The 14,451-nt window shown below is 32.6% G+C and overlaps 1 protein-coding gene and 1 long non-coding RNA gene across 2 annotated transcripts; both read left to right on the forward strand.

Moving 5' to 3' along the window:
- The first annotated feature begins 4,833 nt into the window (after positions 1–4,833).
- LOC132044959 (putative disease resistance RPP13-like protein 1) lies at positions 4,834–8,938 on the forward strand. Its single transcript, XM_059435497.1, is given in 4 exon segments — positions 4,834–5,028; positions 5,133–8,547; positions 8,550–8,773; positions 8,885–8,938. Coding segments are annotated over 4 exon segments (3,888 nt in total).
- A 717-nt stretch (positions 8,939–9,655) lies between these two features.
- Positions 9,656–11,176, forward strand: LOC132044958 (uncharacterized). Its single transcript, XR_009412316.1, has 2 exons — positions 9,656–10,471; positions 11,069–11,176. It is a non-coding gene; the product is annotated as an uncharacterized LOC132044958 (long non-coding RNA).
- The last annotated feature ends 3,275 nt before the right edge of the window (positions 11,177–14,451 follow it).

The following is a 14,451-nucleotide window of genomic DNA, read 5'->3' on the forward strand; positions in this document are numbered from 1 at the left end:
TTTTGAAATTATATTTTTTTGTTGGAATGTACTTATTTTGATTGTGAAAAAAAGTAAAAAACTTGAAAAACAAGTTTTTCTTGTTTTTCAAATACCAAATACAACTTGTATTTAAAATTTTCATGACCAAACGCTGATTCCGAAAAAAAGTGAAAAAAATTTCGGGAAAAAAGTGAATAATTCTTATGGCCAAACGCCTACTTAGGACCCGTTTGGCCATAGAAACCAAAAAAAGAAAAATTCACTTTTTTTGAAATTTTGAAGTTGGAGTTGTTTTGGCCATAGTTTTTGCAAATAATATTTTGTTGTTGAAATGTACTTTTCCAACAAGGTTTTGGTTGTGAAAAAAGAATTTTCATAGCCGAACACTGATTTTTGAAAAAAGTGAAAAAAAAAATCGGAAAAAAGTGAATAATTCTTATGGCCAAACGGGTTTGAATTCTCTGGAGAAAGATTAAATATACCCCTCTGCTTTATTTTATTTACTAAATTTATCCTTCGTTATACATTGCAGCCAGTTATACCCCTACCGTCTTCAAACTTCATACATATTTCCCTATTTGAATGGAATCTGAAATCAAGCAAAATTATCCCATTGCCTCTTTAACCCGACCTGCGACCCTAAGACTTACAAAGGATTATTCCGATGTTTTAGGGTCGGGTTTTATCAATTTGTGATTATTTTTCATTTTTTGAATCACCAAAGTTCTTTCGGTTTTGGTTTTTTAAAGTTTTCGGTTCGGTTTCGATTTTTTCAATTCGATTTTTTTAAATAATATTAGAAGCGATTCCATTGACACTAATTCATATTCTCAAAAGCAATAAAACATCCATAGATTGAAATCAAAATCAAACAAACAAGATTTTAATATGGTAGGATTTTTTTATTTTTTTGTAAGAATACCCGCAAAAAACACATAAAGGACATACATTAACTTAAAGAGACATCCTAATAGTGTTTTCTTTGTTAAGGATATTTTTTTCAATTGCTGGAAAATTGTACAAATGCAAAAGAGGACTTTTACAATTGGGTTTTTTTGCTTTAAACTTAATGCCCGGAAATTTTAATTTTTTAGGTAATGTATTAAATTTCTGCTGAAGGTTTTCGGTTTGGTTTTATCAAACTTCGGTTAGGGTTGTTTCGATTTTTTGACGATGGACCCAAAAGAACCAAACTAGTTGGGTTCGGTTCGGTTTGTTGAAGCTTCGGTTCGGTTCGATTTTTGATTTTGGGGATTCAGTTTCTAGGGGAGATAATTCGTGATTATTTTTCATTTTATCTTTTTCTTTTTCTCTTTTAATTTTCGACAAAAAGCTTTTTGGGAAGTACATTCGGATCTCTATTAAAGATTTTACATTTTTTAGGTTTTTTTTTTTTTTTTTGCCCCTAGACTCACTACCCAATATGAAAATCTAATTAATTGAATTTTTATAATATAAAAAATAAATTTAATTAATGGTGGTATAGTCATATGGGTAATTTAGCAATAATCATTCAAATAATATTATACTAAAAGTAAGAAGCTCTCATCCTAAAAGTTAGTTTATCATTTTGCCCCTAGACTAAATGAAAATCTAATTAAATATCTAATAAAATAGTAAATTTAATTAAATAGTCATATTTTATTTACATAATCATTCGTTAATTACATTGAAAGTGAACCGGTGAATTAGAAATAAAACTGTAGCACTTTAATGCTTCTAGACCATGTGAAAATGCAATGAATGTCATTCACTCTCCTTTATTACTTCCAAAAACGTTTTAAATATTAATTATTGTAGAAAGTGTTTCTGCCTCTTTTTCCTTTTTCTTGAATTCTAAATTCATCATAATAGGCTTAACAATAGAGGCTTTGATCTTTTAGGGTTATTTTTGATTAATTTAAGAAATTAAAATTATACAATCGTATTATTCTTTTTTAATTTATTTATGAAATTATATTATATAATCATATCATATTATTAATTTACTAAAATACCCCTTAAAAGTAGAATGACCAATTTACCCTCTACTTAAAAGTAAATTATTTTATATTAAACAAGAACCAAGTAATGTCATCCTAAATTTATTACTTTAGTTTCGCTGGAATATGTACAGAATATGTGTGAAGATGAAAACTCAGAGCATTGGTTCTTGCCTATCTTAAATGATATATTAACATCTTATTTATTAAGTTACTAACCATCTTTTCAATAATATACAATGCATATGAACATGAAATGTCTAAATAAATAAAGAATTACGTGGGCCGTTGATTCTTGCAATATTGAAGGACAAATAAATTACATAATTATTGTGATTATTATTGAAGATAAGTCATATGAAAAGTCATTTTAAGCTTTATATAATGAGAAAACAAACAAAGGAATCATAACAACTTAAAGACTCTTTTTCTTCTCCGTTCTTAGAATTGTATTCATAAAAGTCTACTCTCAGAAGTTAGCTAAACTTCTAGGTCAAAGAGATGTTCTTTTTGTCTTACTGTTTGGGATTTTTGCGGTATATATGTTCTTTATGTTTGTAACTTTATATGCATCATTCTTGTGTTGTTTTATAATTAACTTTTATGTTGTTCGGTCCATTTAGATTATAAAATTTAGAGGTATTGTAATTTTAGTGAATGGATTATTATGGTAAAACTTAAATCTCATTTTACCTTTTTTTTAATTGTTAGTTTCTTATTTGAATGTTTTGGAGATTATGGGATTAAAAACTTGAAGCTTCAGTTTATGTTAGTCCCTGTAAATTGTGAGGGCTTGCCTGAGTAAAAAGGAAGTTGGATTTTGTTGCAAAAATTTTAACCAGTTGTCTTCTTTGTATGTATTTCTAAATCCAATCAAATCATCCTATTTCTGAACTCTTGGGGTGAAGATAAATATATACTGTATTTGTTGTGCTCTATTTTTAGGTTTTGTGGAGACATATTTTTCTCCTTATCTTTGCTAATTTTGTTAAAGAATTTATAGGCAATTATTAATTTGGAGCACGAATTCATTGACATATTCATACCATTAGAAACTATATTATCTTAATTAGCTTCACATATTTCTTGCTCACGGCAAATGCACCGTCGCTGTTATGAATTTTAATTGTTTAAATGAATAAATTGTAAATGGTAAAACTAAGGTTTTGTGGAGACATATTTTTCTCCTTGATCTTTGCTAATTTTGTTAAAGAATTTATAGGCAATTATTAATTTCTTCATTGACATATTCATACCATTAGAAACTATATTATCTTATAGAAGTTTTAAAATATGATAATTGGTTAAATGAATAAATTGTAAATGGTAAAACTAATAGTCTTGATTTCAGTATTTTCTATTTTATGCTTCAACTTTTTAAACATATAGAAGTTTTAAAATATGATAAGGGACTAACGTGCAACGCACGTTCCCTGATACTAGTAAGGGTATATATGTGAAGTTTGAACGTATAATGTAAGCGTAAAAAATAAAATAAAGTAAAGGGGTATATTTGACCGTTTCTATAAATTCTTAAAATCATCTTGATTTTGAGTATCATTGTACTATCTTGCCTATCAGACTCGTATTCTTTCTTTTGTACGATCATCAAACATCAACAAGAGTATATCTTTCTTTTTTCAGTCCGTAGAACTATACCTTTCTCTATTATGGAAATATGTAAAATTAGCATCCAAATTTTACGATTTATTTGGACCCATATAATATAATTTTTTTCACTAAGATATTAAAAATGAAAAGATATGTGAAACTTTAACCACCCCTCATTTAATTATTTATAGTTAGGGTAATCCTGGTACTTTTCAGCTCATGTGTGAATGTAAAGTACCATTCAAACGAGGAATCCAATCCAATTTTGTTAAATATAAACTTCACCAATAATTTGTTTTCAAGAATGATTTTTTAAAAAAAAAATTTAAATCAAGAAAGTAGACTAAACATATAGTCTGTTTGGTCAAGCTTCTAAAATTAACTTATTTTATTTTTAAAAATATTTTTTGAAAAATAATTTATGTTTAAAAAATTGATTTAAAAACTAAAATAATTATTGTTTGATCAAACTTTTTGATTCAAAGTGTATTTTTTTTGATACTTTTCAAAAAAAAATATTTATTTTTAGCATTTAAAACACTGCTTCTGATACTCCTAAAAAACACTTATTTTCTCTTAAAAATTTAGTCAAATACCTCATTTTTTAAAAAATAAACATTTATTAAAAAATAAATATTTTTTTAAAAAAATAAACTTGGCCAAATAGACTAACATTCTTTTTTAGCACTATAATGATCAGCGGAGAAATGCATCATTTTTCAGTTCCTCTCTTGCTTCAGTTATTCGGAAAGCAATGAATAGTCAAGAAATCAGACTCCATTATGAAGTCTTTGTCTTCTTGTTGAATGAAAAGTCATACTTTTGAAAGAGAGAAAAAGTTTTAATTTTTTTAAAAAAATAAACTTGACCGTTTGGTTGAAAAAAGCTAATATTTTAATTTTTAGCATTATCTTAAAATTAGTTATTTCACTCTAAAAAATGAGATAAAATAAAATTACAATCCCAAAATAATTAATATCGAAATTAATTATACCCAACTTTTATTTCAATCAAATATAAAATAAAAAAATATTAAAATTTTATCTCAAAATTATTTTTTTTCTCTTGCTTCAATTATTCATTGTTGTAAATTAATGACGCTAGCAAGAGAGAGAGAGAGAGAGGGAGAGAAATCACTGATCATTCTTCTTTGCAAATTGCTCTTGTCATTCAAAAAGTCAATCTTTATAGATAAGAGATAGAAACATTAAGGACAAATTCTTAAAATCATTTTGTGGTTCCATGTTTTTTTTCAAAAATGGAGGCTGTGTGTGATGCATTTCTTTCCTCAGCTTTGAATGTTCTCAAGACGTTTCGGACGAATAAGCATGATGATGTGCTCTTCGAGAAGAAAACATTGCGTGGTCTTACAAGTAATTGCTTGAGAATGAGAGAAGAAAAATCCACGTGTGAGCCATTTTCTTTGGAAATTGGACTGCTGAAAACTTCATCAGTAAAAAAAGCTCTCAGTAGAGACTATTTTAAGATGGAAGGTCAGATTAATCTTGTCAAAATTCTTAAAATCATTTGGTGGTTCCTTGTTTTGAAAATTTGCAGATTTGCAGAAAGGAGGTGGTCTCCTTGGCAGTTGGTGGTGCATTTGTTTCTTCAGCTTTGAATGTTCTCTTTGATAGGCTTGCTCCTCAGGGTGAGCTGCTCAAGATGTTTCAGAAGCATAAGGATGGTGTTCAGCTCTTAGAGAAGCTGGAGGACATTTTGCTTGGACTTCAGATTGTGCTAAGTGATGCAGAGAATAAGCAAGCATCAAATCCACGTGTGAGCCGGTGGTTTAATAAGCTTCAGTATGCTGTGGACGGTGCTGAAAACTTAATAGAAGAAGTCAATTATGAAGCTTTGAGACTTAAGGTGGAAGGTCAGCATCAAAATCTTGCAGAAACAAGCAACCCGCAAATCAGTGGTGAATTTTTTCTTAAGATAAAGAAGAAGTTGGAAAGCACCATTGAAAGATTGGAGGATTTCGAAAAGCAAATTGGTCGCCTTGATCTAACAAAGTATCTTGATTTGGGTGAACAAGAAAAAAGGGAATTTTCAACTTCTGTGGTTGTTAAATCTGAAATCTTAGGTAGGCAGAATGAAATAGAGGACCTGGTGGGCCGTTTATTATCTGTTGATGCAAATGGCAAAAACTTGGCAGTAATTCCTATTGTTGGAATGGCTGGCGTTGGCAAGACGACACTTGCTAAAGCTATTTACAATGATGAGAGAGTGAAAAGCCATTTCAATTTGAAAGCTTGGATTTGTGTGTCCGAACCATATGATGCTTTCAGAATAACAAAGGAGTTACTTCAAGAAATTGGTTTAGAGGTTGATAACAATCTGAATCAACTTCAAGTCAAATTGAAGGAAAGCTTAAAGGGAAAAAAGTTTCTTTTTGTCCTAGATGATGTATGGAATGAAAGCCCTACACAGTGGGATGACTTGAAAAATCTTTTCGTACTAGGAGATGTAGGAAGTAAGATAATTGTAACGACACGTAAGGGAGGTGTTGCCTCGATGATGGATAATGAGAAAATTAGCATGGACATTTTGTCCAGTGAAGTCTCTTGGTCTTTATTCAAAAGACATGCATTTCAAAACATAGATCCTAAGGAGCATCCAGAACTTGAAGAGGTAGGGAAACAAATTGCAGCTAAGTGCAATGGATTGCCCTTAGCTCTAAAGACACTCGCTGGCATGTTACGCTCCAAATCAGAGGTTAAAGGGTGGGAACGTATTTTGAGAAGTGAAATATGGGAGCTTCCAAACGATGACATATTAGCAGCGTTGAAGTTGAGCTACAATGATCTCCCCGCACATTTGAAGCGATGCTTTTCCTATTGTGCTATATTTCCCAAAGATTATCCATTTTGCAAAGAGCAAGTCATTCAACTCTGGATTGCTAATGGTCTCGTACAGCGGTTGCAAGAATATGTACAAATTGAAGATTTAGGCAATGAATACTTTGACGAGTTGCAATCAAGATCATTGTTCGAAATGGTCCCAAGTTCTTCTCAAGGGAACACAGAGAAATTCTTAATGCATGATCTTTTGAATGATTTAGCCCAAATTGCATCTTTACAACTTTGTATCAGGTTGCAAGAGAGCCAAGGATCTCATACATTGGAAAAAAGTCGACATCTATCATATTTAATGGAATATGGCGACTTTGGGAAATTGAAACCCCTCTGCAAATTGGAGCAGCTGAGGACATTGCTTCCCATAAGCTTTTCAGATGGTTCATTCCCTCTAAGCAAGAGGGTGCTGCATAACATATTGCCAAGACTAACATCCTTAAGGGCACTATCATTGTCTCGTTATCAGATTAAGGAGTTGCCGGATGTCTTGTTTATCAAATTAAAACTCCTAAGATTTTTGGACCTTTCTCAGACAGAGATAAGAAAGTTACCAGATTCCATTTGTGTTCTGTATAACTTAGAGACACTTCTCCTGTCACATTGTAGTTGTCTTGAGGAGTTACCACCGCAGATGGAAAGGTTGATCAACTTGCGTCACCTTGACATTAGCGGCACTCTTCTCTTGGAGATGCCGCTACAACAAAGTAAGTTGAAAAGCCTCCATGTGCTAGTGGGAGCTAAGTTTCTTCTGACTGGTTGCAGTGATTCGAGAATAGGAGATTTGGGTGAACTACATAACTTGTATGGATCTCTATCAATTCTAGAGTTGCAAAATGTGGTTGATAGAAGGGAAGCTCTGAAGGCAAACATGAGGGAGAAGAATCATGTTGAAAAGTTATCGTTGGAGTGGAGTGAAAGTATTGCCGACAATTCACAAACTGAAAGAGACATACTTGATGAGCTACATCCAAATCCAAACATTAAAGAACTCCAAATCACGGGATATAGAGGGACAAAATTTCCAAACTGGCTGGCTGATCATTGTTTTCTTAAGTTGGCCAAATTGTCACTTAGCAACTGCAAGGCCTGTTATTCCTTGCCATCACTAGGACAACTTCCTTCATTGAAATTCCTCGCCATTAGAGGGATGGATCGAATAACAGAGGTGACTGAAGAATTCTATGGCAGTTCGTCATCCAAAAAGCCATTTAACTCTCTTGAGAAGCTTGAATTTGCGGAGATGCCGGAGTGGAAGCAGTGGCATGTACTAGGGAATGGAGAGTTCCCTGCACTTCAGGACCTTTCAATTGAAGATTGCCCCAAGTTGATTGGAAAGTTGCCTGATAATCTTTGTTCTCTAACAAGATTGACAATTTCAGAATGTCCTAAACTCAATTTGGAGACACCTATCCAACTTTCAAATTTGAAAGAGTTTACAGTTTCTGGTTCTCCTAAGGTTGGAGTTCTTTTTGATGACGCTGAACTGTTTACATCCCAACTTCAGGGAATGAAGCAGATTGTTGAATTATATATTCATAATTGTCAGTCTCTTACCTCCTTACCTATTAGCATTCTGTCGAATACCTTGAAGACAATAGAGATATATGGTTGTGGGAAACTGAAATTGGAGGCGTCAGTTGGTGAGATGATTTCTAGCGGATATTGTAACATGTTTCTGGAGAGATTGGATCTACGTGGATGTGATTCTATAGATGATATATCGCATGAGTTGGTCCCAAGAGCACGTGATTTGAGTGTAGATAATTGCCACAACCTTAAAAGGCTTTTGATTCCTACTGGGACTGAAACTCTCGAAATTAGGGATTGCGAGAATCTTGAAAGATTTACGGTGACATGTGGGACTCCGATGACGTCATTATTTATTCACGGATGCGAGAAACTGAAGTGGCTGCCAGAACGTATGCAGGAACTCCTTCCATCTCTTAAGAGACTGACACTGTGGAATTGTCCAGAAATAGAGTCCTTTCCTGAAGGAGGATTGCCCTTCAATTTAGAAGATCTTGAGATCTCTAATTGCAAGAAACTAGTGAATGGCCTAAAGGAGTGCTGTTTAAGACTCCCCGCTCTCAGAAAGTTACTGATCTACCATGATGCTAGTGACGAAGACTTCTAATATCCAATCTGAAAACATTAAGCAGCCAAGTTTTCAAAAGCCTCATCTCTCTTGAATTTCTATCTACTGGTAATTTACCTCAAATTCAGTCACTGCTGGTAGAAGGGCTTCCCTCGTGTCTTTCTGAGATAATGTTATATGGCCATCATGAACTCCATTCACTACCGATGGAAGGTCTTCTGATTAAAATGAGTGGTGTTCTGATAAATGTAAGTTATTCTTTTTTTTTTTTTTCCTTTTCAGTAGGTTTTTATTTTTTTCATTAATAGCAATTCTTAGCTTGTTTGTTAATTATTTCCTTTGTTATAATCTTGTTTGAGCACAAGTGTGTAAGGAAGAAATCCATCAGTGAAGCTGTTGGAAAGGACAAATAAAGGAGAAATTCCTCTCACCTTATGGATACAGCACATAATTGTAATTGGGAGGAGAGGCTGTCGCTTCCATTATTTAAGTCATGTTACATAGCATTGCTCATTGTTCATGGAGCAAATACTGAGCTTTTGGCAGACTTCAAAGACGGGATGGACATCATTTTCTTTCAAATGGATTCCGAGGTGGGCTTTAACTTTTTATGATAGTACTGCGTCTATTGCCACTATCAGAACTAGGGAAAAGGAAGCATCTTCATATCAGGATGAAAGATGACAAAAAACTTTTTTTTTTTTAAATGTTGCAACTACAGAAAGTGGTTCATTTTACATTGTGAGAAAAAAGACCTTATTATTCTTTTATGGTAGGAATAGGACTGATAATTTTATCAAGGAAGTTCATAGCAAAATGTAATCATATACTGCTGCAAATACTCCTGCCGAGTTCATGCATTTTTGTTGTTTCAATTTTTCCAGTGACTTGAGAAAGGAGGAGCGGTTCAGAAACTATGCTTAAAATTTACGTGTTCAAACTCAGTTCTTTGTGCTATTGCTTTGTCCGTTCATCTTGAGTTTCTGGAAATGCATTTGATTTGGTAATACTGATAGAATGTATCCAAGGTACACGTATGGAATATAAATTGTCATAGTTCTTATATATTAACATCCAAAGCAGGCATTAGAATGATGAATTATTCAAGGACCTCAACTATTAGCGAGTTTTTTTTCTTTTTTCTTGATCAGGATTTTGGTAACAATATATGTTCTTAGCTCAGTTAGTGAAAGGAAAGTCGTGCTAACATTCTTCATTGAATAGACAGTCACCTAGAATCTGGTCTGTCAGCAAACTGTAAGTGAAGAGAAGTGCTTCTCTTTTGTGTGGAATTTGACAGTACTACTTCTCTTTGATCAGTCTTAGAACCAAATATCAAGCAAAATTCTGTAAGTTTGAACACCAATTAGAAGGACTAGTCATTTTCTAGTATCAATTAAATGATCCAGTGGTATTAACTATCAGAACTGATATTTTGTCCAAATTACAATAGGTCATTGCTTGTTTGTAATTCTTCTTTTTCTTAAATATGGTTAAGCAGCGTGGAGCATCTACTTCCACTGTGTAGCCAAAAATCTTCAAATCGGGTGATTTTAATGTTAAGACGGCAAAAAGGTGATATATTGCAACTATTTTAATCTTTAGACTTGCTCTGGTATTTGTAAAAGAGACCTAGTATAGATAGGAAGTGATAATTTTCTCAAGAAAGTTGATAGAGTAAAGTAATGCTAATGTACTACAAATATTTGACCATTAACGTAGGTAGATATGTCAGCTGGATGTGCATAGTATTCCCAAACATGAACCAATCTTACTTGAAGATTTCTAGTTCATGATGTACTGCTTGAAGTTTCATCTCAATAGCAATTCATGTATTCTTGTTGTTTCCTTTTTTCCAGTGTGTTGAGCAAGGAAGAGGTGTTTCGGGTTAATGATTGTATCCAATATGCGTCGATAAAGGTCTTCCCGCATCCCTCTATGTTCTGGTAATCATTAATTTCCTATCTCTGAACTATGTATTTATGGTATCTGTTGCTTGAACCAAGTTTACACTCGAGAGAGGTGAGGACTGGCCTAAGATTTCTAGTTCCCATCTAAAAGGATCGGTGCTGAACGAACTCATCTAAAGATGAAGTTCATGTTGCTAGTAACAAGACTTACTCTCTAGATAACCTGCCAGTTATATTTGAAAATTTCTCCTTGCTTGTCTATTAGCTCGTTTCAGTTCGTTGATCCATTTATTATTGCAAGAGTCTTTCTTGGATCTTTGAGTTTCTAACTGCACTGCATTTCATAAGTTAATACTGATGAATGTCTATTGTAGTTAGATATTAAATATCATCTTCCAGATTCATTTTCCTGTCAGCTATTAGAACTCTAAAATCAGCACTGAATTACGTCAGAGATGTCATTAAAACTATGCTAGATGAATTGGCAGCCTTGACATTGCTTTATTCATATAGCTTCTTCAGCATAAAAAATTGCGTATGAACTATGCCATAGTCAAACTATTTCACTGGGCAGTCAAATAAAATACGTCGATTGGCTAAGAGTTCTAACACTTCTTTTTCTTTTGTTTTCAGTTTGGTTATCTTTGAGTAACGCGGATGTAATTTCCAAGTCACACAGCTGCTACATTCTCTTCCTTGAGATGAAGCATGCCTCCTTGCGCATGGAACATACAGCTCCAATGGAACCCAAAGGTACATGAGAAAAAAAAGTTGTTTAATGTTAAACACAAAAGAGCATATTGTACATTATGGTTAGACTATAAGGAGAAAATATCTTTTTCGTTGTTAGGATTTGGACAAAGCTCAGCGATTTCCTGGGAAGGGAAAAGTTTTTGAAGGCCTCTTTAGCTCAAGTCGAGAAGGAAAAGCTGTTGAAGCTTTAAGTGGTATCTATTCTTATGTTGGATTGAACATCGGGACTATGACTGTAATAGTTTGTATTATTCGCTTTGGGCCTAAGCTCGCTTCTTTATATACCTTTGCTATGTGGTATTGCCTATGATATTACAATGACATCCTTCTGTTTACTCTGGATACGTCACACCCAATGGAAAGCAAAAGCCAACATAATTTTTGGACTTTCTGTATTGGAAAGCTGAAAAGACGTGAATGGTTTTAGAAAAACTTTGAGAGAGAAGTATGTGCATAATTTTTAATAGGCGCGGCATCCAAGCGGGTCGAGTCGGATATGGGTTAGTTTAAAATGGGTTCAAGCCAGAACGGATCAATTATCCGATCAACCTATATTGTACATGGCTAAAAAATTGGTTAACCCACAGCCACAGGTTATATGGATAATCATGTTATCCATGACTTCAACAATAGTTAGATGAGAAGATAAGTAAAAACCAAAATAAGCTTAGATTCTAAGACAAAATTAATAAAAATAAAAAATCAAATACTTAAAAATTAAAAATAAAAAAAAATACAAATCCTTCAGGTAGCTATCAAAAAAATCTTTCCGCGTTAGTACTCGAACTTTTGATCTGCGTCCTCTCAATTAAGCATGTCTATGAAATACAAATCCAAAAAGTAGTAAGCTGCAAAACTCTCTCAAATTTTATTGTTATTTTCTTGCTATTTTTGTCTATCTAACACCCCTACCCCCCCCCCCCCCCACCCCCCCCCCCCCCCCCACCCAAAACTAAAGTTTCAAAATGCTTGTAATTCAATGGGAGTAAATTGTAATGTGTGGAGAAAGTCATTGTCGTCTTGGCTTTTTTGTCACTATATATTACTAGTCTCTGGAAACATGCGTTGCACGTTAGTCCGTTATCATTATTTTAAAACTTCTATATATTTAAAAAGTTGAAGCATAAAATAGAAAATACCAAAATCAAGACACAATCAAACCCGAACGAACAGAATGTTGAAAGGCGAGTTGATGAGCTAATTTATTCTTTTCATATGTATGTGGAGGGAACTTGACGTTAAGCACTGGGGCCAGCCACAAAGGAATAGGTAGTAGTTTTACCATTTACAATTTATTCATTTAAACAATTAAAATTCTAATGGACAATGCATTTTGTCACAAGAAATATGTGCTCCTAATTAAATAATATACCTAATGGTATGAATATGTCAACGAATTCGTGCTCCAAATTAAAAATTGCCTATAAATTCTTTAAAGAAATTAGCACCACAAAACCTGCAAACAGAGCACAAATTTATCTTCACCCCAAGAGTTTAGAAATAGGATGCTTTGATTGGATTTAGAAACACATCCAAAGAAGACGAAATAGAAAAAAAAAAATTACAACAAAATCCAACTTCCTCTTTACTCAGGCAAGTCCGCACAATTTACGGGTACTAACTTAAGCTGAAGCTTCAAGTTTTTAATCCCATAATCTCCAACATTCAAAGAAACTAACAATTATAGAAACATAAAATGAGATTTAAGTTTTATCAGAATAATACATTCACTAAAATTACAATATCTCTAAATTTTATAATCTAAATGGACCGAACAACATAAAAGTTAATTATAAAACAACACAAGAATGACGCATATAAAGTTACAAACATAAAAAACATATATACTTCAAAACCCCCAAATAGTAAGACAAAAAGAACATCTCTTTGTCCTAGAAGTTCAGCTAACTTATGAGAGTAGACCTTTGTTTGTTTTCTCATTATATAGAGCTTAAAATGACTTTTCATATGACTTATCTTCAATAATAATCACAATAAATATGTAATTTATTTGTCCTTCAATATTGCAAGAATCAACAGCCCACGTAATTCTTTATTCATTTACACTTTTCATGTTCATATGCATTGTATATATTTGAAAAGATGGTTAGCAACTTAATAAATAAGATGTTAATATATCATTTAAGATAGGCAAGAACCAATGCTCTGATTTTTCATCTTCAAACACATTACATATTCCTGCGAAACTAACATAATAAATTTAGGATGACACTAGTTAACCAACGCGCGCTTCACGCGGTGAAACATCTCATTTTATAAATATAGGTAAAAGAATTATAATATTATAATAAAAATAAATAATATAATATAAGTCATACAATAATTATGTCACGGTCCAAGCAAGTCGAAAAAGATACAAACAAAAAGTATTAGTGAATTTAGAAATATGTTTCTAAATTTTTAGTGGAAAAGGTAAAAATTCAAGGGAAATCCCTTTAAAATTAATATATGTGTGTATGTATGCGTGCCCGCACTTTATAACTCATTTTTTTCTTATTCTAACATAGATTAAATTTATAGAGGTATCTGATTTTATGTTTTATAGAACAACACTTTTGTTTTTCTGAATTTTTCTCCTATATAAATAAAATGAAAAAAACCTGAAATTAAAGAAAAATATACTGTCCACGGAAATGGTTATGCACGTCTACCGTCTTTCTTTTATCAACTTTTTCTTCCACTGTTTCATTCCTTCTCACTTCAAATCCAATAACTAACCTCCTACTCACCAAAAAATATTGTTTACTTCCACTATTTCTTTTCGTCTCTTTTCTCCCTCCTCATTAGGGTTTTTATCGGCTTAATATTCATCTATAATCCATATCCATATCCCATATCCATATATAAAGAAAACTGGAAGCATCCTTGCAACAGTCGAGTGGACCATGCTCCACCTTTTACAATGTCTAGTATTATTTTAATTCAGCTCCCAAAAAATACATTTATAGTGGTAAGTCATATATTCCTCTGCTCTGTACACATACACCAAATCAAGTTACACCAAAGGGAATGATAGTCTATTTACTGTAAAGTTAATATTTGCTTGCCTCCTTGCTCTAAATATTTCTTTGCTTCAATTCTTCTTGATCAATACATTCACGGAGAAATTAGTAAGCTAATAATAAATTAGAAGACATCAATACATAAACAAAAGAGTTTAGTAAGCTAATAAGGAAATTAGATGTCATCCCTCATATAGCTTGTAAGGTTTTTTTTTTTTTTTTTTTTTTTTTCCATTTATC

The sequence above is a fragment of the Lycium ferocissimum genome, unplaced genomic scaffold, assembly GCF_029784015.1.
Source record: "Lycium ferocissimum isolate CSIRO_LF1 unplaced genomic scaffold, AGI_CSIRO_Lferr_CH_V1 ctg5636, whole genome shotgun sequence".
NCBI lineage: Eukaryota > Viridiplantae > Streptophyta > Magnoliopsida > Solanales > Solanaceae > Lycium > Lycium ferocissimum.